Source organism: Mobula birostris, chromosome 24 (assembly GCF_030028105.1).
Source record: "Mobula birostris isolate sMobBir1 chromosome 24, sMobBir1.hap1, whole genome shotgun sequence".
Taxonomy (NCBI): domain Eukaryota; kingdom Metazoa; phylum Chordata; class Chondrichthyes; order Myliobatiformes; family Myliobatidae; genus Mobula; species Mobula birostris.
The window spans coordinates 36,307,732-36,333,749 of NC_092393.1; the positions used below are offsets into that span (position 1 = coordinate 36,307,732).

The window sequence follows — 26,018 nt, forward strand, 5'->3', positions numbered from 1 at the left end:
ACTATAGGCTTTTCAATATTCAATAGGTTTCAAGGAGATCCGCCACCCATTCTTTTAAAGTCCAGCAAGTACAGGCCTGGAGCCATCAAATGCTCCTCATACATTAACCCTTTCATTCCTGAAATAATTCTCATGAACCTCCTCTGGACCCTTTCCAATGCCAACATGTCTTTTCTCAGATAAGGAGCCCAAAACTGCTAACAATATTCCTAGTGCAATCTGGCCAATGTTATCAAGCCTCAGCATTACATCCTTGCTTTTTATATTCTAGTCCTCAATTGAACTATATATATACTGGGAGAGGGAGGGGATTCAGGAAATAATTTTCATGGAACAGATCATCATATCTCAAACTCAATTGATGTTGTATTTAAACACAAAAGTAACGCCTGATTAAGGAACGTGGGTGGAAAAGGTGTTGTTCCCAGACAGCATAAACCCTTGAGCTCTGTTGAACAAACCACTCTGGATGGGGACAGTTTGAAAGATGGGGGTTGTGAAGTTGGACAACGTTATGCATGAGAATATTAACAGATGCAAAATAGAGCATGCAATATCTCCACAGCAACCAACAAAGTGTGGTTGAACACTCAGAATTTTCTGTGGAGTCTCTTCAGTCAGCAAGATCTTGAAGCTAAAACTAGAAAGAGACATTGCTCAAAACATACAGCACAGTGCAAAAGTCTTAGGCTCATAAAAATAGCTAGGATACCTAATACTTTCGCACAGTTCTGTATTTGTCAATGAGGAGCGGAGAGCGAGTTTGTAAATCTGGTGGGAGCAAAGAATGTTGGGATTGGTGAGGGTGGAGAGCCACAGGAGGTGTTTAGAACAGGAGGCAGAAGCTGCGCAAGTGCAGACACCAGGCAAGGTCATTAAATTCCAAACAATTGATTTATTGATCATTACAGAATGTCTTTCTGGTGCTTCCCGCTCCCTCGCCTCTCCCTTCCGCTTCCTCCAAGAATGACTCCTCTCTCCCTGCCTTGTTTCCACTCTCAGTCTACAATAAAGACCCATATCAGAATCAGGTTTGTCATCACTCATATAAGTCATTATGTTTTTTGTGTGGCAGCAGTACAGTGTAATACATAAAATTACCACAGTACTATGCAAAGGTCTTAGGCACCCCAGCTATATATATGTGCCTAAGATTTTTGCACAGTACTGTACTCATTATTACTACCTGGTGAGTGAACCACTTTCACAATAGCAGAGCTGAGGAAAGTGTGCATCGGCCAAGCTGAATGGGATTGAAGCTATTCATGGGGTTAGCCTGCAATCAGGCTATAGAGTTGCAGGAACCTAAATGATAAATGCATTTGGCTCTGTGAGAAAGGCGACAGTCATCTACAAGAGACAGTTCGTAAAATTTTACTAAGATCCTTATTTGGGATGTTATATTGAATTTGAATAGGACATTGATGAGTCCTAATTTGGAATTTTGTGTCCAGTTTTGGTCACCTACCTACAGGAAAGATATCAATAAGATTAAAAGAGTGCAGACAAAATTTATAAGGATGTTGCTGGGACTTGAGAACCTGAGTTATAGGGAAAGTTGAACAGGTTAGGACTTGATTCCTTAGAGCTTAGGAGAAAGGGAGGAGATTTGTTAGAGGTATACAAAATTATGAGCGGTATACATTGGGTAAATGCAAGCAGGCTTTTTCCACTGAGGTTTGGTGAAACTAGAACTAGAGGTCATGGGTTAAGGGTGAAGGGTGAGATGTTTAAGGGGAAGTTGTGGATGCGGTGTCGATTTCAACACTTAAGAGAAATTTGGATAGGTACATAAATGGGAAGTACATGGAGAGTTATGATCCGGATGTCAGTCAATGGGACTATGTAGAATAATTGTTCCACATGGACTAGATGGGTCAAAGGGCCTGTTTTTGTGCTGTAGTGTTCTATGACTCTGAAGCCTTGCACCTTCAATCAACAGGTAAGCTGAGGTAAGCATCTGGTGCTAAAATGCGTAACATTACAAAGGAGCAGCATCTCCAACTTGTCAATGACAGGTCAATTACATCATGCGGCCTTATTGAAATAACAAAAAGCCTTGTCTCTGAAAGCATTAAAAGTAGCCACAGGGTATTTGCCACAGATGCAGACAGCAGACGCTCCATACCCCCAGGTTACTAACCATTTGGAATGGAACTGCTCACCAGCTCAGCTCTTCCCATCAGAGGATGCAACAGGACAAAAGTACACAAACAGCAAACTTCACAACACACCAGGGGAAAATTCACCTATATTTAAAAGATTCCATAAAGCTCATTTACTGTCATTTTCAGTCTTCGTTCTCTAGAAAGGAGAGCAGCAAGGTATCTGTTCCCAAGGTAGGATCCAAATAGACATAGGCAAGATGAGGTGCAGATGGATAAGGGTCATGCAGACATCCCACCTCTCCCGGAAGTTCCGGGAGTCTCCCGCATATTAATAGTGGCTTCCTGATGCCCACAAATTATATAAAATGTCCCAGAAATCAATTTTTTGAGAGAGAAAGCGAGCGAGCGCGAGAGAGAGCGAGCAAGTGTGAGAGAGAGAGAGAGAGAGCAAGCGCGTGCCATGGCAGAGTGTTCCAAAGAAGAAAATATAAAACATACGTCACCCCAGACTACCCTAAAGTGTACCCCTGCCTAATAGGGGTCAAAAATAATGACAGTCTTGCTCGCTGCACTGTTTGCAACAGTGACTTTTCTATTGCCCATGGTGGGTTAAGACTGTAAAAGACATGTTGAGGTGAGTTTAACAGGTGTCATTCATTCATTAGCATAGCTAATGTTATTTAAACCAGCTGGCTAGCTGCTAAGGAGCTACTCTATTGCAGACATCCCACCTCTCCCGGAAGTTCCAGGAGTCTCCCGCAAATTGATGGAGCTACCTCCCTGAAATGAGTTTTTGCAGGGTGGGATGTCTGCATATGGGGGTAAATTGGATGAGTATGGATAAGTACAATTGTTGACATGGGTGCAATGGACAGAAGAGGCTGTTTATCCACTGTATGTCTCAATGAACAATATGTGGGGGGGGGGCGCAGGTGGAATCTGAAAGACCAAGTTTCAAAATGTACACTTCTAACAGGAAACTCAACACATGTGTAATTGCACCTGTGTTCTGAAATAGCCATATGCTGAAAGACAAAGTTTCAAAATGTATACCTCTAACAGTAAACTCGTCACATATGTACTTGCACGTGTGTTCTGAAATAAACATACACTGTGGTGGGTGAGACCCCATCCTAGGCGCCAATGTTCTGGTATGCATAGTCCCTAAAGGTTAACTAGTATACATCAGATGCAACTTCCCTGCTATGGCTTAGATTACTCTTGGGATCTAACTCAGCCACTCTCCAGGGAGATGAATTAGTTGTGATTGAACCCTGCTTACTCATAGCTCCAGGAAAGCAGTTGGTACTCACTGTTGTCACTGTAATACGAAGTATTTTATTCCCCTCTTTGCTATAAATTTAAAAATTAGCAATTTCAGTAGCAAAGTGATTGAGCTACAGTGCATACAATGCTAATACCACTGGTAAAACATCTATATCACAGCAGCTTACTTATTAATTCCTCTCATTATCTAAATGGCACACCACAGATCAAATTTTCCCAACAGAATGCATCAGCTGCAAATTTAGTCACTGTATAGCACTGTAAATTAGTGGTGGTGGGTGGTAACAGGACAGAAGAATGGACTGAAATAAGTTGTGCCCTTCTACAAGACATTTTGAAAGTGCAGGAAGCTCCCATGACAGAGAGGTGAGAGCTCATCTAATGAGAGCAAACAGCGTTATTTGAACATCATTGCTAATTCTTAGCCTTTGGTTCTGATCAGCATGTCTATTGCAGTAATTTTTTAATGTAAAACATGGAGAAAGATTAAGTAGAGGTTATGAAGGATGCTTTATAAGTCTTGTGGGGTAATGTTATTTTTAATCATTTAGTGAGTTAAAAGGCTTCTGCCTCAGGTTCTTGCATATTTTGTTAACGTTATAGAGCTGTGAGATTTTTCTCAATCAAAGGGGTGTGCAAATTCTAAACGGTAAATCAATATGGCCTTTACCCAGTCGTGCAGAGTCGGCAGAGCAGCTTCGATTTCTGTTCTGAGTTAACAGTTCATCCTATCTGAATATCAAAAATATGGACTTTTGCAATTGACTCACTGATAGATAAATCCTTGCTTTGATGTAAAGATGATCGCCAAAGACCTTTAAAGCAATAAAATTAAACCAGGCACTAATAAGTGTATAAACACAGGGAAGAAAGGACTAACCAGATTTGTTGAAGATGGGCCGAGTTGTGGTGGGAGGAGGTTCATTCAGATTAAGATGTGATCTGGAGCCTGATGGCCCAAGCAGTTTGTTCCTGTGTAGTAGATACTATGTTTTCTGAGATCACTGGTAAGATATAAAACCATAAGCCATCGGAACAGAATGGGGTAATTTGGCCCATTGAGTCTGCTACACCATTCCAACATGGCTGATGTATTATCCCTCTCAATCCCATTCTCCTGCCTTCTCCCCAAAACCTTTGATGCTCTGACTAATCAAGAACCTATCAACCTCTGCTTTAAATATACCCAATGACTTGGCCTCCACAGCCATCCACGAAGATGAATTCCACAGATTCATCGCCCTCTAACTAAAGAAATTCCTTCCCGTTTCTGTTCTAAATGGACGTCCCTCTACTATGAATCTGTGTCCTACACTCCCCTGCCATAGGGAACATCCTCTCCACATCGACCCTGTCTTGGCCTTTCAATATTTCATAGGCTTCAATGAGATCCCTCCCCTTTATTTTAAACTCCTGCGAGCTATCAAACACTCTCCATAGGATTTATACCCAGAATCATCCTCTGGACCTCCTCTGGAAATGTCAGCACATATGTTCTTAGATAAGGGGCCCAAAGCAGCTCCAAATGTGGTCCGATCAATGTCTTATAAAGCCTCAGCATTACATACTTGATCTGACATATATTCTAGTCCTCTAAAAATGAATGCTAACATTGCATTTACCTTCCTTACCACCAACTTAACCTGCAAGTTAACCTTTGGAGAATCCTGCTCAAGGACCCCCAAGTCCCTTTGCATCTTTGATTTCTGGATTTTCTACCTGTTTAGAAAATAGTCTATGCTTTTACTCCTTCTATTAAAGTGCACTTGTCTACATTTATTTCTATCTGCCACTTCTTTGCCCATACTCCCAATCTATCTTAGTCCTTCTGCATACTCTCTACTTCCTCAGCGCTACCTGGCCCTCCACTTATCGTCTGCAAGCTTGGCTACAAAGACATCAATTCTGTCATCCAAATTATTGACATATCAAAAGTTGTCCCAAAACTGACCCCTGCAACATACTATTAGTTCCCAGCAGCCAGCTAGAATAGGCCTCCTTTATTCTGACTCTTTGCCTCCAGCCAATCAGCCAATCTTCTATCCATGTTAGAATCTTTCCTGTAACACCATGGGTTCTTATCTTGTTAAGCAGCCTCACGTGTGGCACCTTGTTACAAGCCTTCTGAAAACCCAAGTAAGCAATATCTACTGACTCTCTTCTGTCTATACTGCCTGTTATTTCCCCAAAAAATTACAACAGATTTGTCAGGCAAAATTTCCCCATAAGGAAACCGTGCCGACTTAGACATACTTTATCATGTACCTTTAAGTAGCCCGAACCTCATCCTTAATAGTGGACTCCAGCATCTTCACAACCATTGAAGTCGGGCTAACTGGACTATAATTTCCTTTCTTCTGCCTCCAGAGCAATTTTCCAGTGCCCCGAAACCATTCCAGAATCTAGTGATTCTTGAAAGATCATTACTAATGCCTCCACAATCTCTTCAGATACCTCTTTCAGAACCCTGGGGTGTAGTTCATCTGGCCCAGGTGATTTATCTACATTCAGATCTTTCAGTTTGCCAAGCACTTCTTAGTAATAGCAACTACACTTCACTTCTGCCCCCTGACTATCTCAAACTTCTGGCATACTGCAAGTGGCTTCCTCAGTGAAGACTGACACAAATACTTATTAAGTTCGACTGCCATTTCTTTGTCCCCCATTACTTCCTCTCTAGGGTCTGATATCCACACTCACCTCTCTTTAACTCTTTAATTGTCTGAAAAAAATCTTCAGGTATCCTTTTTTATATTATTGGCTAGATTACCTTCATATTTCATCTTTTCTCTTATGGCTTTTTAAGTTGCCTTCTGATGGTCTTTAAAGGCTTCCCAATCCTCTAACTTCCCATTAATTTTTGCTTTCATGCAATCTTTGACTTCTCTTCTCAGCTACGGTTGCATCTTCCTCCTTTTAGAACGAATGGTTGTCCATCATACTGGACGATACCAGTTCGACTTGTGCATTCTGTTTTGTGTTCGTGAGGAACTACTGAGTCTGAGTTGTGAGTGGACCCTTTGCTTCTTTGTCAGGAAGAAATTAGTACTGCTCGGCTTTTCTCCTTCAAGTTGTTGTGAGCAGTTCTAACCAATGTATGTCAGCCAATCCGGTCTTACGCATTCTGTTCTAGCCATTTTAATAAAAGCCCAGCATGTGCTCTCACACAGTCTTTGAACCTGTACCTTGATTCCTATTGCCCAGCAAAAGCTCATCATATAGAAGCTGCCTGGGGATTTGGGAATCATTCATGTGTATGACACACTCTGTCCACTGATGCTATGCTTCTACAATCATGTCCTCAACACTCGTGGTCCCTGCCATGTCGAGGGCTTCCAGGTTTAGTCATAGTCATAGCCATAGTCATACTTTATTGATCTCGAGGGAAATTTGGTTTCGTTACAGTTGCACCAACCAAGAACAGAGTATAAATATAACAATATAAAACTATAAATAATTAAATAGTAATATGTAAATTATGCCAGGAAATAAGCCCAGGACCAGCCTATTGCCTCAGGGTGTTTGACCCTCCAAGGGAGGAGTTGTAAAGTTTGATGGCCACAGGCAGGAATGACTTCCTATGACGCTCTGTGTTTCATCTCGGTGGAATGAGTCTCTGGCTGAATGTACTCCTGTGCCCAACCAGTACATTATGTAGTGGATGGGAGACATTGTCCAAGATGGCGTGCAACTTGGACAGCATCCTCTTTTCAGACACCACCGTGAGAGAGTCCAGTTCCATCCCTATAGCATCACTGGCCTTGCGAATGAGTTTGTTGATTCTGTTGGTGTCTGCTACCCTCAGCCTGCTGCCCCAGCACACAATAGCAAACATGATAGCACTGGTCACCACAGACTCATAGAACATCCTCAGCATCGTCCGGCAGATGTTAAAGGACCTCAGTCTCCTCAGGAAATAGAGACGACTCTGACCCTTCTTGTAGACAGCCTCAGTGTTCTTTAACCAGTCCAGTTTATTGTCAATTCATAACCCCAGGTATTTGTAATCCTCCACCATGTCCACACTGACCCCCTGGATGGAAACAGGGGTCACTGGTGCCTTAGCCCTCCTCAGGTCCACCACCAGCTCCTTAGTCTTTTTCACATTAAGCTGCAGGTAATTCTGCTCACACCATGTGACGAAGTTTCCTACCGTAGCAGGTTTGTGACTCAGACCTGCCAACAGATACTGAGGATTGACCTCACACTACACATATGGAATCCTTCTAGTATTTTGAGGTGTCTTCTGTAAATGGTCCAGATTTCATATCCATACAGGAGACTGCTGAGGAGAACAGCTTTGTACACCTTCAGTTTTGAGGACAGGGAGATATTGTGCTGCAATCGTAGTCGACCAAGGCACTGGCCGGCCTTGCAAATCCTAGCGCAGACTTCTCTGTCCAGTGATTCTGGGGAGCTACTTGAATTCTTCCACTGTTCTCAGTCTTGTTCCCTCAATAGTTATAGAGGGGGTTGTAGCAGCTGATCCAGGAGCAGGTTGAAATAGGACTTCTATCTTGCTTAGGCTGTCACTAAATCCAAAGATATGTGAGGCTTCAGCAAACTTGTTGACCATTAGTTAAAAGTCAGACTCAGTGTGTGCCCTCGGAGCGCAGTTGTTGGTGTACAGGGCTTCAAGGATGAATTTGTTGCTATCTTTGTTCAGGCACTCAGATGACACAGGTCGAGGAGTGATCCATCAAGTCCATACTTCAGGTAGACACCACATTCAAGGTCTTTGATTGTGTGGTTCAGCACTTAAGTGTGCTTCTTCATCTTTGGCATCTATCTATCCTGCACCTTCCAAATTCCCCCTAGAAACTACTGCTATTGTTGCTCTGCCATTATTCCTGCTCGTGTCCTGTAGAGATTAACTTTGCCCTCTGTAATTCACATTACTCCATTGTAATACTGATTCATCTGACTTTATGTTCTTCATCTCAAACTGCAAAGTGAATTCTATCATATTATGATCACTATCTCTTAAGGGTTCCTGTACCTTAAGCTTCCTAATAAAATCTGATTCATTATGCAATGCCAGTATTACCATTCCCCTAATAGGCTCAACTACAAGCTGCTTTAAAAACCCATCTCCTAGGCATTCTACAAATTCCCTCTCTTGGGATCAAGCAACAACCAGATTTTTCCCAATCTATCTGTGTATTGAAATCCCTATGACTATCATAACATTGCCCTTATTGCATGCCTTTTCTGTAATTTATATCCTACATCCTGACTACCGTTCAGAGGCCTGTATATAACTGCCATCAGGGTCTTATTACCCTTGCAATGTCTTAACTCTACCCACAAGGATTCTACATCTTCCAATCCTATGTCACCTCTTCCTAAGGATTTGATTTAATATTTTGCCAACAGACCTATCCCACCCCCTCTACCTATCTTCCTATCCATTTGATAAAATGTGTGTCCTTGGATGTTAAACTCCTCACTGTGATGCTGTTTCAGCCACAACTCAGTGATGCCCTCAATGTCATACCTTCCAACCTCTTAACTGCACTCGGTTCATCTACCTTATTCTGTATACTGCGTGCATTCAAGTATAACACGTTCAGTCCTGTATTCATCACCCTTTTTGATTTTGCCCCCATGCCATCTCACTGACTGCAATTATACCCTATCATCTGTCTGACCATCCTCACAGTCTCACTGCACAATGCATTGACATGTATACCAATTTACCCCATCCTCACTCCTATCTCTCCGGTTCCCATCCTCCTGCCAGGTTAGTTTAAATCCTGCCCAACAGCTCTAACAAGCTCGTCCACAAGGATATTGGTCCCCGTCGGATTCGGGTGTAACCGATCTTTTTTGCACAGGCCCTTTTTTCCCCAGAAGAGATCCCAGTGATCCAGAAAACTGAAAGCCTTCCCCTGCACCACTTCCTCAGCCACTCATTCATCTGTGCTATCACTCTATTCTTGTCCTGACTAGCATATGGTACTGGGAGTAATCCTGAGGTTACTACCTTCGAGGTCCTGCTCTTCAGCCTCTTCCCTAACTCCCTATACTCACTGCACAGGACCTCTTCCTCCTTTCTACTTTTGTCATTGGTGCCAATGTGCATCACAACCTCTAGCCCACCTTCACTCTTGAGAATCTTCTGCAGCTGCTCTGAGACATCCCAGACCCTAACTCATGGGAGGGAACACACCATCCTGGCATCTTTTTTTATGGCCGCAGAGTCTCCTAACCATCGTCCTAACTATCGAGTCTCCTTATCACTATCGCCCTGCCAGACTTTACCCTTCCCTGCTGAACCTCAGAGTTGGCCATAGTGCCACTGGCCTGGCTTTTGCTGTTGTACCCTAACAGGTCATTCCTGCTCCCAGTAGAATTCAACGGGGTGCACTTGTTGCTGAGGGGAATGGCCACAGTGAGACCCTGTGCTGACTGCTTACTCCCCTTAATTCTGCTGCTGGTCACCCATCTACTATCCCCTTTCTCAACCTCTCGGTCTCCATCTTTGGAGACAGACTGTCCACTGACATCTACAAGCCCACTGACTCTCATAACTACCTTGACTATACCTCTTCCCACCCCGCCACATGCAAAAATGCCATTCCCTATTCCCAGTTCCTCCGTCTCTGCCACATCTGCTCCCAGGATGAGGTTTTCCGTTCCAGGACATCTCAAATGTCCACTTTCTTTAAGGATCGTGGTTTCCCTTCTGCCATCATCAATCATGCCCTCACCCGCATCTCCTCCATTTCCCGCACTTCGGACCTCACCCCATCCTCCCGCCACCACAACAGGAACAGAGTTCCACTTGTCCTCACTTGTTCCACCAGCCTCTGGATCCAGCACATTATCCTCCGCAACTTCCGCCACCTTCAACAGGACCCCACCACTAAGCACATCTTTCGATCAATAAAGTCGATCAATAAAGTATGACTACTACTACTATCTTTCCCTCTACACCCCTCTCCGCTTTCCGCAGGAACTGGTCCCTCCGCGACTCCCTGATCCACACGTCCCTCCCCACGGATCTCCCACCCGGCACTTATCCCTGTAAGCGTAAGTGCTACATCTGTCCCTACACCTCCTCTCTTGCCACCATTCAGGGCTCCAAACAGTCCTTCCAGGTGAGGCAACACTTCACTTGTGAGTCTGTTGGGGTCATCTATTGCATCCGGTGCTCCCGGTGTGGCCTCCTGTACATTAGTGAAACCCGACGCAGATTGGGGGACCGCTTCGTCGAGCACCTCCGCTCCGTCCGCCACAACAGACAGGATCTCTCGGTAGCCACCCACTTCAACTCTGCCTCACATTCCCATTTGGATATGCCCATATATGGCCTCCTCTACTGCCATGATGAAGCCAAACTCAGGTTGGAGGAGCAACACCTCATATACTGTCTAGGTAGTCTCCAGCCCCTTGGTATGAACATAGAATTCTCCAACTTCCAGTAATTCCCTCCCCCTCCCTTCCTCTATCCCTATTTCACTCTGCCCCCTCCCCTAGCTGCCTATCACCTCCCTCATGGTTCCACCTCCTTCTACTACCCATTGTGTTTTCCCCATTCCTTCTACACCTTTCCTGCCTATCCTCTCCCTGCTTCCCCTCCCCCACCCCTTTATCTTTCCCCTTACTGGTTTTTCACCTGGAACCTACCAGCCTTCTCCTTCCCACCCTCCCCCCACCTTCTTTATAGAGCCTCTGCCCCTTCCCTCTACAGTCCTGACGAAGGGTTCCGGCCCGAAACGTTGACTGATCATTTCTACGGATGCTGCCCGACCTGCTGAGTTCCTCCAGCGTGCTGTGAGTGTTGCTTTGACCTCAGCATCTGCAGAGTATTTTGTATTTACTATCTGAAGCCAACACTCTGGTGAAAGTCTCATCGATGAAGTTTTCAGCCTCCTGGATGGTCCTGAGTGCGTTCAGCTCCAGCTCCAGCTCCATGACATCGTTAATCAGGAACTGCAGTTGGGTGCACTGTCATCAGGGAGACTGTCAGATACCCTTGAGATCCCACATCTCACAGGAGGAGCATTCCACCTCCTGAACTACCATCCCGCCTACATTTGTTGTACCTCTAACTTCTCAAGCTTAAGTTCCAGCCTCAGCCTGTTCTTAAATAAGCCCGTCAAGCCAGACTATTGACTCCAACAAAGGCTGCTCCGTTTACACCCCGCTTCTTTTTACTGGCCCCGATTGTTATGATTACAGCCCACTGAAAATTTCCAAAAGGTCCCAAGCTCTTTTTAAACCTTCCACGTAAAGACAACAAGGAGCTGTCTCCAACACACTCTGTGACCTCCCACCGCACAAGACAAGTCTCGACAGGTCCTGGTCACTTTTTAAACCTGGCACGTAAAGTCCACAAGGAACTGACGGCAACTCATAGGAGAGAGTTTTATCTGAGGAACTTTGAACTTTAATCCTCAGTTTCATCTGAGGATCAAAGTTCAAAGTAAATTTATTATCAAAGCCATATACGGTATGTCACCGTATACAACCCTGAGATTAATTTTCTTGTGGGTATTCACAGTAACTACAAGAAACACAACAGAGTCAATGAAAGACTGTATCCAACAGGATGTACGAACAATCAATGTGCAAAAGACAACAAACTGCAAATACAAAAATAAAGAAGTATTAATGATAATAGTAAATACATAAGCAATAAATACAGTATCGAGGGCATGAGATGAGGTGAGGCTATAGGTTGTGGGAACAGTTCAATGGATCAACGTTGTCTATGACCCTGCCTGAGAAGTCACCAGATTTGGAAATCTTACTCTTTTTCATTCAAAAAGTAGCAGTGGGACTATGGAGGGATGCCCGGCCACCCATTGCTGTAAGCAGACCCACATGTCCTTGGACTTTTCCGAGAAAGCCTGTGTGCGTAGGCTCCATTTCTCTGGGGAGGAAGTGACAGAGCTGTGCCATATGCTGCAGCCTGGCCATGAGCCGAACTCTGCACAACAGGCTCAGCAACACCGGTGGCCATGAAGGTCACTTCAGCCTTAACTTTGAGGTGTGAGGCTTACTCCAGGCATTCCGGATGACCAACCTGTGCTGAGGATGCCTTGTGTGCAAACAGGAACCTCATGTTAATGGATAATCAGACCTGTGAGGCTGTGAATCAAGGCCAGCTGCTGAGCTATCCACAGATCCTGTTCTGCTTCCACGTTGGATTTGCTTATGCTCCATTTTTGGCTGTTTAATACAGATGAATTCATCCACAGGATGAATTTCAGTCTTTGTAAAAGCTGCAAGATTTGTTTTCTCCTATCGTGGCCTTTCAGCTGGAATTAACTTTATCCTGCTTTTTTTTTATTTCTACTGGGATTTTCCAGTCTTCCTTCTCCTGCCCCACACATACTTGGATTGCTTCATTCACAAGGTTAATGCTGTAAATAATTATGGAAATGATCTGACCACAGTAAATTGCACTTAGCTGGCATGCTCCACATGTGACTAGTTTTGTACTTTTTCTGGTTATTCTGTGCTGAACTTTGACAACCTACACTCTACGCTTTAGCATTTATGTAATTTATTTTTAAATTGGAAGGGAACCATAAAACTGTTCTTCATCAGTGAAATTAAATCCACTTTGGGCACGAAATCCACTTCCCATTTAACTTTCAATTTCCTGCTGTGTAGAGAAACGAAGTCTGACCACTCAGGGAACTTTTCAGGGCATTGTCAAATATTATACATATAAGTCATTATTGCCAGAGAATGAAAGAAATTAAGAGCATATCTGATTTCTATATTAATATTTCATTTTGTATTTTTCTCTGCAATGTCAGAATGGGAATCAGATTTATTATCACTGACTTACATAATGTGAAGTTGTCATTTTGCAGCAGCACTGCAGTGCAAAGACATCAAATTGCTATAAATTGCAAAGATAAATAAATAATGCAAAAAAGGACTAAGTATACCTAGCCTGAAGAAGTTTAAATCTTCTCTTCGATGGGAGTTCAGTGAAATTCCCTCTCACTGCTGCCCCTCTGTGATATCTGCTGCCCTCCAACTCTTCGACTTTTCCCGCCTACCTGGCTTTACCTATCACCTTCCAGCTAACCTCCTTCCCCTCCCCCCCCCCCCCAACCATTTTATTCTGGCATCTTTTTCCCTTTATTCTCAGTCTTGGTCCGAAATGCCAAACTATCTATTCATTTCCATAGTTGCTACCTGACCTGCTGAGATCCTCCAGCGTTTTGTAAGTGTTGCAGAATGAAATAATGTTCCCTAGCTAGTCAGAAAGCTAATGTCAGAGGGGAAGGTGCTGTTTCTGAATCGACGAGTGTGGGTCTTCAGGCTCCTTACTTCTTCCTCAATGGTAGTAATATGAGAAGAGTGTATTTCCCAGATAATAAGGGTCCTTAGTGAGGGATGCTACCTTCTTGAAGCACTGCCTCTTAAAGATTTCATTATGCCCGTGATGCAGAGAGCTGAGTCTACACCCTCTACAGCTTCTTGTAATTCTTCACACTAGGCTGTGATGCAACTATCCGAGATGCTCTTCACCTGTAAAACCAGTAATGCAGGTCACATTTAGACAGACTGTCTGTTCCCAGTGCTATAATATCAATGTTTCATCATCCAGCACAAACTCAGTGGACTGAATGGCCTCTCTCTGCCTATAATTGCTCTGAAATCCAATGTCAGCTCTTAAGCATGTAGGGTTTGTGACGTGAACTCTTCGTCAGCAAAGTAATTAGAATGCAGGTATGGGATAATCTAATCCAAGTTCAGGATAAGTGAATTGACAGAAAGATGAGGGGTAAATAAGCAGGAAGCCAACCAGCACAAAAAGTGGTGAACAGGTAATGTAATGAATTTCAAAGACCTACATAATTCAAAATGGTAAACTGGAGTAAAGGCAAAAAAGAACACAGAGCAACAGCGCATTCAGATGCCTACAGCAGATAAGGAAAGATCAATTTTGAACTACAAAACTCTCACTAGTACATTAACTTCAAGACCACAAGATTTCTCTTCTTTAGGGAATAGTTCAGTTCAGTCAGCTTTGTTTTACAGCCATGGTGGTGCACTCACCTCTGTATCAGAAGGTTGTGAATTCAAATCTCATTGTAGCACTTGAGCAGAAAATATCAGGTCGGAAGTCTTGTCTGGTACAGAGGAAATGCTGCATTGTGGGAGGTGATGTTATTTAGTATTCCCTCAGATGAACATAAAGAATTCTAGGGTAATATAGAGAAGAAGAGTAGAAGGTTATCCTTAGTTGTCACCAATATTTGGTGGATTCAGAATTGGCTTAGTGATAAAAATTAGGGGGCAATGGTTGAAGGTCAATTCTTTGAATGGAGGTCTGTGTCTGTTATTCGTTATTTATGTCAATAATTTGAATATGAATGTACATGGCATGATTTGAAAATTTGCTGATGATTCTAGATTAATGGTTCTTGTTGATAGTGATTTGGGTTACAATGAATTTCAAAAAGAGCTGAATCAGTTAGAGACATTCATACCAGGGTAGGTCTTCTATGTAGTGATTGGCAGGGTACTGACAAGTGTTGTTCAACAGAGGGACCGAGGAGTACAAGCAGACGATTCATTGAAAGCGATCGCACAAGTAGGCAAGTTGGTGAAGAGGCTTTTAGCATGGTGGCCTACTTCAGTCAGGGCATGGAGTTTAGTGGTAGGGTCATTATGTTGCAGTTATATAAGTCATTGGTGAGGCTGTGTTTGGAGTATTGTGTCCAGGAATGGTCAGCCTGTTGGAAGAAAGATGTTGTCAAGCTGAAGAGAGTGCAGAAGAGATTTACAAGCATGCTGTCCAGACTAGAAGGCCTAAGTTATAGGGAGATGTTGGTCATGCTGAATCTTTATTCCCTGGAGTGCTGGAGAATCAGGAGTGATCTCATAGAAGCTTATAAAATCATGGGGCAGGGTGTGGATAAGGTGGACAGTAATAATCTTTTCCTCAGTGTTGGTGAGTCCAAAGCTAGAGGGCACAGGTGCAAAATAAGAAAGGAGAGATTTGAGAGAGACCTGAGAGGTAACTTCTTTACACAGAGGGCAGTGAGTACCTAGAACAGGGGTCCCCAACCTTTTTTGCACTGCGGACCGGTTTAATATTGACAATATTCTTGCGGACCGGCCAACCGGGGGGAGTGGGGGGGGGGCGGTGTTCAGGTAGGGTTAAACTCACCTCAACATGTCTTTTACAGTTAGGGTTGCCAACTTTCTCACTCCCAAATAAAGGACAAAAGTAGCAGTCAAATCCCGGGACACTTTACCCCAAGAAAGACTACCATGACCATGAAGCCTTGCACGGGCACCTGTGTGCGCATGCGTGACATGCGCATGTGATGTGCGCATGTGCGTACGTGCCGAATTTTTCTCCCACAAGTTGGTTTTGCCTTCATCTTCCCGACTATACTGTACATACATTATTTCAACTTTATATAGGCTGTGTATTTATCATATCATTCCTGCTTTTACTATATGTTAGTGTTATTTATTTTTGGTTTTATGTGTTATTTGGTATGATTTGTTAGGTTATTTTTTGGTTCTGGGAACGCTCAAAAATTTTTCCCATATAAATTAATGGTAATTGCTTCTTCGCTTCACGCCATTTCGGCACAAAAGGTTTCATAGGAACGCTCTACCTTAGCGGAGGAAATACGGGACAAGGGCGATCCCTGTGGGACAAACGAATTTAGCCCAATAAATGGGATGTCCCAGCAAACATGGGACAGTTGGCAACCCTATGTTCAAGTTCAACAGTGCGTGACAGGGAATGAGGAAAGGTGCAGCTGACTCACATTGTTTCCTCGTGGCCCAGTAGCACATGCTTTGCGGCCCGGTGGTTGGGGACTGCTGGCCTAGAATAAGCTGCCAGAGGAAAGGGTCAAGAAAAATACAACTGCATCATTTAAGACGCATTTGGATAAGTACATAGAGGCAAGGGCCGTAGTGGGTTAAGAGCCAAGGGAGGCAACTGGGACAAGCAGAGAGAATACTGTGGTTGTCATGGACTTCTTGGGCCTAAAGACCTGTTTTTGTGCTGCACATGATTCGATGACTTTATCAAACCCAATACAGAAGTCAACGGAACATGCAGCAGTAATTTCTTCCATAAGACCATAAGACATAGGAGCAGAACTAGACCATTCAGCCCATCGTATCTGCTCCGCCATCTCATCATGGATGGTTCATTTCCTTCTCAACCCCTTTCTCCTGCCTTCTCCCAATAACCTCTCATGCCCTGACTAGTCAAGAACCAATCACCCTGCCTTAAATACACCCAGTGACCTGGTCTGTGGCAAAGAGTTCCACAGATTCACCACCCTTTTTCACATGTTTGGTGCACACAGCTGAAGACAGGTTATCTGGAAGCTACTACATCACTGTTTCATGACAGGTTGTTTTCCATGAGTTGTATTACAACATTGACCACACTTCAATGATGTTTCATTACCTCTAAAGCACTTTGGACGGTCAGGAAAGGGGCAATATGACTGCAAGTCTTTATTTCCTTACAGTTTCATACTTTATTCTAAACCACAGAATGCATGTTATGTTGATTTACTCTTTAATCAACTGATTAAGGGATATTCTTGGCTAACGTTTTAAAGATCTATATGTAACAAAGCAACTTCTTTCTTTTAATTGATTTTCTTTTAGACTCACAATTTTATTCCTTTTATTAATAAATATGTTTTAATGCAAAATATGACAAGGTTCTCCTTTGGCGGAGTACTTACCCGATCCCAGCAATAACAAATTCTTAGTGCAATACAATGGTGGCACAATGTTTCTACGTGCACCAGTTCCTCAGAACCTATTGGGATCAGCGTCATGGGAAAGCTGAAAGGACCATAACAATACTAAGCAAGCTCACCAACCGGAAGAAGGTTAACCATTCACTGAAAAAGAAAGTGAATGAGCTAGCATACTTTGCTATAAAGACGAGATTCTGCAAATGCTTGAAATCCAAAATGTCCTGAGTCCTGATAAAGGGTCTCGGCCCAAAATGTCAACTGTTTCTACCTGTCCATAGATACTGCCTGACCTTCTGAGTGTTACTCTAGAATATTGTACTGTACTCTGTAGTACAGGAGTGCACCAGGGAGATGAAGTTTTTCTATTTTAACTATAAAATTGTTCAAAATTACAGTAAAACTGTGATTTGTTTGCTATAGACATAGCTGCCACATACGGAAACAAGACATTTACCATGTGCTTGTCAACACAAATTAGTTTTATGGTTGTTTTCTAGAAGCTCTGATGGACGTTGTTGCTTTTTTTTATATTGTCAATCAAGGAAAAATTGCTGTAGAAGCTTATCAAAAATTGGAAGTCTCTACAACTGTTTCCTTGGTGTTTGGTCACCTTAGCATCTTTTTAAGGCTATATAGTATTGTTTGTCATTTGCAGAATGTGTGCTCACATTACAGCTATTGTAATTTTTGGACAAATATGTCTTTAAGCTGCTGATATTTCCTACGCACCTCCTTACCTTTTTAATCACATCAGAAACATTAAGTTAAATAGAACATTGGGATAAAACCATTAATGGCTTAATTTTGATTTATTGTATAATGGTTGTAAACACTTCTACATGATTTCTTTCTCAAGCCCGTTTGTTTTTGCCCTTTTCTTTTTTAAGCTCCACACCATATTGATCATGTTCTGAATTCTGCTGGTCATAGCAGTAAATCTGAATAATTAAGTTAAGATGCATTAGATTAGGGCATGCAGCACTCTTTATATCTCACCAGTAAATATATGCTGCTAATAATGCAAACTACTTGAAACACCTTTACACATGGCAACCTGAAATGGGTTATTTTGCCTCAAGATTTCTCTCCTTTTGGCTACAACTAGCTCACTGAATGCTTAACATTGCCATGACGAAGTAAGACAAAGACAACTTCATGACTTTCGTCATTAGCAGGGATCCGTGTTTATATTGGTGAGGACACACTTGTTTAGATAATGGCATATTTGCCTAATTCATGAGTCAAAATTGTTTGTTTACTGGCATTCCTGGCCTTGGCAGGATTTTTTAATTTGTAATTGTACAACAGTGTAAAACAACATGGTTTGCCAATGAACATTAATGAAGGAAGGTTATTTAACAATATTCATAAGGCTGTTTATTCAGACCTGGTTTATTACAAACCACAGATCATAGTCACTTTTGTCTTTGGTCAGCAAGGGTCTGTGGAATATCAACTCTTAACTAATTTGTACAATTTTTTCTTTCAGTGCATACATTAATATGGTAAAAATCCACTCAATTTTCAGTCCTTTCCCAAGTATTACTGGAAAATATCTTAGGAATTGTTTTCACCTCCTTTGAAGTCAGTGGTGCATGCCTGAAAATAGTTTCACAAACTGTGCCAGTCCTCCAGAATTTTTCCAGAGTGCCAGTTTTTATATGTGTGCAGGGAGAGAGACTGTAAACATCTCCACCCAACCAATTCCTTCTTGAGTAGATACTGATTGAAGCATTATATTATCACTAATATTTTTTTCTTTTCAGTTGTTGGAAATTAGAAAAATTCTCTGCATTTTCTTGAATACAGTTTTGGGGTAACATCAATGATCAAAACAATTTATATCTGTAGGGCAACTTTTCTGTTGAGCAAATCATTCCAAGCCACCATCAAATTTGACACTGAGGAACATGAGGAGATCAAAATGCAGCTTGTTATGTTTTGTGAATCTAAACCACAAAGCTAATCAAAATAAAAACAAGGGGGAGTCAAGGATAACTCATGTATTTTGTTTTTAACCCTAAGAGTGAGGCGTGCATGTTTCACGTGGAGACGTAGTGACGTATGCCATTTCCATACTTTTACATATAACTCGCATTGCATTAGGTAAACAACAAAAAATGCTTAATCAAACAATATATTTACAATTTTACTCAAATAGTACTAAAATATTAAATACACAACACTCTTTCCTCTCCTTTCATAGCTATACACTCCAGCTCAATATAGAATGTGTATGTGTATATATATATATATATATATATATATATATATACTTAATTTAGGCCTAAAGATTTAATCTCTATGGAAGATTTCTTACTCTTGTGGGATTACGTCTTTCCTGACAAGAAAAGTCACTCTGCTTGGCAGGTGAGACTTGTGGCTTTGTAGAAAATCACAGGTTCTGGGTCCTCCTCCATGGTGGTTGTAGACATTGATTCTGAGTCTGCTGGAGGTGGCTCTGACAGCCATGGACACCTCTCTTCTCTTTTTCTTGGGTTTTCCTTCATTATCTACTTCAATCCTTGCTTCTCTTCATATCCTGGCCTTTTTCTCTCTATTTATCCCACTCTTGATCCCTATCATGGTCTTACTCACAGTCCTGAATCTACTCATGTTGTCATTCCAGCTTTTTATTTCTTCTTGTTTCCTGTGATTATCCCTGAATTTGCTAATTTCTCAAGAAATTAGCTTTTCTTCATCCTATTCTATTTCCATGGCTCTTATGTCCTCTTTCATTTCTTTTCTCTTCTTTCCAGGATGTGCATCTTTATCTTGGGAAGGTGCATTTAGTTCACTAAAGTATTCTTTTATTAATCCTTCTTTTGCTCCCTTTACAATCTGATTTCTGCTGTTGCTTTCTCATCCATAACATCATTTGACGAATCCTCTGTTTTCGTATCTCCATTGATTCCTTTATTTTTGGCCTTCCATTCATCCATCTGGGCTTTGGTCTTTGCATCTACTTTTACAAGCAGCTTTCTGTCTCTCACTTGAAGTTTGTGCAATAATTTTAATTCACAGAGTTGATTCTGATTCTTTATACTCACACAAACTGAATGCTTGCAACTTTCCTGAAAGTTCTTGAACTCCCCTCCAGCTTAAACCTGAGCCACATTTCACAATGAACTGACCAATTATCATTTCAGAAGCTTTCTCAGATACGTTGCTTACAAAAACTGTTGTAGTCAGATCACTGCGTTCATCACTTTGATGATTCCTCTGAGCAGCACGGCCCTTCCTTGGTCCAATATGCTTTCCAACCAGAGCTACAGAGGTTGGACCATAAATTGTTTTCCCTCTGTTAGGCAACAGTTCACGGTATACTGCATAGACACAGTTGTAGCATTCTCCAGGACCTTTCTTAATTTGCTTTCAGTTGGCAATTTTACAGGGGATGGGGCATACAAATGGTGGGTGGATCTCCAATCAAGTTGTAGTTGTCTCAGTCAAATCATGTTACCACAATGATCGCCCTTCTGCTTTTACCACATAAAAGCCTAGTGTGGATTGTTGGTTGTTGTATTTTACTGTTACAAAATGTCATTCCCACAAGAGTTAATCTTTTCTCCAATATAAATTCTTAGTTAGATACCTGTAGGCTTCAGTTCTGTATCTTTGAAATGCCATTCAAACTGATTTTGTGGAATGACTGAAACAGCCAAGTCACTGTCCAATTCCATTTTAATTTTTTTACTGTTTACTTCTGGTGTAAGCCATATGGCTTATCTATTGTTTTTGCATTGTAAATCTCAAGTCTACTCAGTCCAGTGTCACTCTAATCATAATCAGATTTTTCATCAACAGCACGCAAGTTAGAACTCTTTTAGAAACTGCAACTTGATGATTTTTTTTATTTATTTATAGCCTTTTCTTTTCGCTATGCAGTGAATTTATTTTTGTTTGCCCAACATGCTCTTTGTATATGTTCTTCTTCGTGGCATTTTCTGCAAGTTTCACCTTTAAACCTGCATTGGTCTTGTGTACATGAGCCCTTGCCACAACAGTAACACCAATTTGTTTGGCCAAGCCAGTTACTGTTTAGAAATTGCAATTTTGTTCACACTCACTTTCATTCCTTAATACAAGTGAATTGTGTCTCTGCCTGCTGTTTCCATTGATACAGCCATTTCAACAGCTCTTTTAAATGTAAGTTGTGCTTTAGGTAGGAGCGATTTTTGTATGCTTTCTTGTAAGATTCCACAAACTAAGCGATCTCTCAGTGCAGCATTAAACCCATTACTGAACTGTCAATGCTGAGAAATTCTCTTCAATTCAGCCACAAACGCTGAAATGGACTCCTCTTCCTTTTGATTCCATTTATGAAACCTAGAGTACCTACAATCAACACTGGCTTCAGTTCTAAATGTTCCAACATTGCTTTCACAATATCAGCGAAGCTCATTTTGCCTGGTTTGGTTGGAGCAGTTAAACTGCTAAGCAAACTGTATGCCTTTAAATTCAAAGCACTGACCCAAAATTGGTAATTGTTTCTCATTGGCTATTCAATCTGATTTACAAATACTGCTCAATTAGTTCAGTACACTTAAACCAGTTATCTATTGTGTAATCAAACGTGTCAATCTTTCCAATGTGCCATTTCTGCTCTTTTCTTAATGATCATCATCACCTAGTGCTCACTGTTTATGAACCTGTGAATTCTTCCATTTTCTGCCTTTTTTTAATTCGAATGAATTTCTCGCCTTGCGAAGAAGAAGGAAAAACCTTGCTGTGCTGCTGTGTTGCACTTGGCCGTTTCTTGCTGTGCTTCTTAAAACCGTGAATATCTTGCTGCACTTCAATAGGTACCTAGTCATTTCAGGTTGATTTTTAAAAATACCTCATCGACACTGTTATGTTTTGTAACTACAAAACATAAAAACTAATTAAAAGGAAAACAAGAAAGCTAGGAATGCAAGTCTAATTTTATTTTTACTTTAAGCGAGGTGCATGCATATCATTTATGTACTTTTACTTATATCCCTCAATGCAATATGTAAACAACAAAAGATGCTCAATCAAACAATGCATTTACATTATCACTCAAATTATTAAATATTAAATCCACAACACATCAGACCTAAAGTCTGATTAAAGATGTGGGCATTAAGGACTGTCTTAAATGAAAAAAGGAGAGAGAGAAAGAGAGAGAGATTTCAAGGCCATTCACAGTAGGAGAAATTACTGATGATGATTAAAATTAAAGATGCTAAAGAGATCAGATTTTGTGGATTATATGTAGATATCTGAAGGTTACAGAAGAGAAGGTGGGGCAAAGCCATGGAACAATTTGGAGAGATGTCTTTGATCTATTAGTGTAAGCAGATAAAAATCTCCACTCAGCAGGTCATCCAAAAGGAAGAAGCATGAATAGTTTACTTTTCCCTCTCTAACGCAAGGAAATTTCGTCAGTGGTTTCATCCCAGTGCTGCCCAACCAAGATAAATTAACTTCAACAGAGAAGGAATGAACCCAGGACTTTCCTGATATTGCGGAGATATTATATCCATCCTGCCAAAGAGACATAGATGTTCTACCTGTAACAAAGTATTTCAGGGTATTAGAAAAAAAAAACTGCTGATGGAGCTATTTGGCTAACTTTCCTGATAAGCTCCTTAAGCGAGTCTCGCATAATGTCAATGTATATTTTGAAGATAGGAGGCACTAATAGATCCTTTTTCATAAACAATGCTAAGATAATGTTACTCAATTTGCACAGATTGCTTATGGGCTTTGATATTGAAAAGTATGAAGGATAAGGCTGAGAGGCAGCACTCCCATCGAGGTCACCTGATAGCAGTTTCAAGCCACTCTCCAGAGTCTTGAGCGCATTATCTGATTGGCAAAACTGAAGGAACGATGCAATGACAACAGTGCTGCCTATAGCCTCTATTTATACTTGGAGCTAATACTACATCAAGTCTATCCACTTGCTGTTGAGCATGAGCACACAGAAAAGAATCAACTGAGACATTCAGAAATATTCTAAGTAGGAGACCACAGGAGCCATTTGTGGTAAACCATATATATGTTGTAACTGGGTTAACTATCTGGACACACCCCTCTGCTGACTGCCCCTGTGGCTCCTCCCACAGACCCCTGAATAAAGGTGATTTCGCCTTGCCCCTCCTCCTCAGTCTGGGGGCAGACACTCAGCATGGAGGTCGTATTTTACTGCGAATAAAAGCCTTTCAGTATTTACCCTACTTCAGTCTTTTGGAATTATTGAAGGTGCTTCACCATTCAAGTCAATGGAGGGACCATGTGTACATTAATGCCATCAACATTTTGGCTATTCTGAGTATAAAGCAAGAGTTCAAACTCATTCAGAGAACTTGTTCAGTTACTTTGTATCCACAGGACCTGGCTTTCACAAGCTCTAAACCTTGGGTATTTTCTGCAGCGTCTGATGCAAGCATGCTTAGCAATAAGTCATTATTGCCAGTGGACCCTGTGGTGTTTCTCAGAGGTGTCAGTATGTAATATTTGAGTCCATGCTTACCTTTGAATGATTCAACATCTTGCCAGCCAATGACCCTACTTTTAATACCTGACTGTATATAAAATAATAGTGATTTTTTTTAAATCATTGCTCTGAGCTAAATACTGGAAGAGCATTAAAGGAAATGAAATACTTTGGAAGGATACCTTTGTGACAACTCTGTGTGCAAGGGGCACTGTGACAAAGCGAATGCAATGATTGGCAGTGTGATAAAACAGCTCTGCTTGAAATTGTGCAAGCTCTTGTTCTCTGTATGTGAAGAGCCTGAGTGACTGATCCCTGTCAGTGGGGAGCCGAGGGCCTGTTATCAGAATATTCAGCTGGTTTTCTGATTTAACCTATCAATGCAACAGCTGGAAATGCTGACAAAACTGCAGTGCTCAATCACGGGCTATAATCAAGTATTTATCAATTAATTGATCTCTGGTATTTTCCTAAGCATTGCAGTTCCGATCTGCTGAAATGCTGTGTGTTAATGATGTGTTGTACAAAGGGTACTGTTCCCGAGAGTAGTGTATACATATATTTTTGTAATTATTAAATTCCACCTATGTTCGACAATAAGAATTGTCAGGCCACAGCTACTGTGAGATCCCACAAGTACTTTTGTTCCGCTTGTCACTTGGGAAATTTATGGTTTGAAATATTACATATGTTTTTTTCCTAATCTCCCTGCAAATGGCTATGGTGAATCATACATTTCTTTATATGGAATTATATGTATGAATGCTGACAGACTTTATTATTGTGTTGTTTCAGGGTAACCAAGAAGCCACAGCACCCCCAGAAGCAATGGCACAGCCCTATCCCCCGGCCCAGTACCCCACACCGCAGAACGGAATCCCCGCTGAATATGCTCCAGCGCACCCACACCCTACTCAGGACTACACCGGACAGACCACGGTACCAGAGCACGCCATGACCATCTACACACCCACGCAGACGCATTCCGACCAGCCGTGCACTGATGCAAACACACAGTCCTTAACGGGCGCATCCACAGTACCGGTAAGTGCTCAACCCTTACACCTTCTACATGAATGCAGCCAACAGTGATTGGAAACAGAAGTAGGAAATGCAAAGACAAAACCGCTTTGTGTAGAAAATAATTGTTAATATTCTACCAAAGTAACATTATTTAATGCAATTTACTTCAATATTCCATATCACAATTGCAAATTGACAATTCCAAAAATATTGAGGTTAATAGCCCTCAATGAAACCTGTCAACTATTGAAAGGTTGAGATGAAAGAATGGATGTGAAGAAGATGTATCCTATAGTGGGGATTCTAGGACCAGAGTAGGACATACCTTTAGAACGGAAATGAGGAGAAATTTCTTCAGCCAGACAGTAGTGAATCTATGGAATTCATTACCACAGACAACTGTGAAAGCCAAGCCATTGGGTATGTTTAAAGCAGAGTTTGATAGATTGTTGATTAATAAGGCATCAGAGGTTACAAGGAGAAGAATGGGGTTGAGAGGGATAATCAATTAGCTTTGATTGGATGGTGGAGCCTACTCAATGGATGGAGTGACGTAACCCTGCTCTGATGCCTTAAGGTCTTTTAATTATGTTACAATTAACAGACTAGTGTTTGAATGGGAAGTGCCACATGAGGAAAAATCTTTAAGAATTTAGTTTTATTTTGAAACTTAAGTAAACATCTTGTATAAAGAGAATTGGTGCAGGGCAGTTTTTAAACAAAACCACTTACATTTTGACACCTGCCAATGCCAAAAAGGCTGGAACAGTCTGAACTGCATTGTTGATTGTGATACTTTCAAAGCATATATGAAGGTGGTTCAAGGTGAGAATGACCTTGAGGCACATGACTCAGTTTTAGGTTGCTGTCTGTTGAAGACCACACAATAATAATGGGAAAGGTGATGAAATGTATGCCAGGTACTTCTAGCATGTCGGGATTGTGCTTCGCTTTCAGGGTAAGACAAGTGGAGCTCCGACTTGCAGTCAGCTTATGCCAATACAGCCTGAGTTGCACTTGGCGGTGGCTCATGCTACCAGTTGGTAAACCATCTGCATTTACCAGCGTGCTGAATGCATTCACACACTAAAAATAATCCTGCCCTTGCACATAGTCTTTGGCACCAATGACAGAGAAGTACACAACAAAATGACTGGAGTATCCTGGCACTGAGTAAAGCAGGCAGTGATCCCTTATATGCAGCAACAATCACAGTATAGGTCGCACCACTCTGAGTCATTGTATACTTTTTAAGACTCTGCTTTCCACTTCTATCAATTGTAAAAGAGCAGATTATCTATTTGGAAGGAACAGTGTGACAGGAGTAATCCACTCTTCACCTTAACATAGAGTTTGATCATGGTAAACTTTTAAGATTGAGCCCCACTTACAGTGATATAAATCTTATGT

At 41.6% G+C, this 26,018-nt stretch overlaps 1 protein-coding gene across 3 annotated transcripts in view; it reads left to right on the top strand.

Moving 5' to 3' along the window:
• rbfox3a (RNA binding fox-1 homolog 3a) overlaps positions 1-26,018 on the top strand; it is a 477,512-nt gene that overhangs the window by 283,639 nt on the left and 167,855 nt on the right. For all 3 annotated transcript variants that reach the window (XM_072242701.1, XM_072242699.1, XM_072242700.1), the window contains exon 2: positions 24,381-24,629. In XM_072242701.1, coding sequence (XP_072098802.1) covers positions 24,381-24,629 — 249 coding nt within the window. The remainder of the gene's footprint in view (positions 1-24,380; positions 24,630-26,018) is intronic.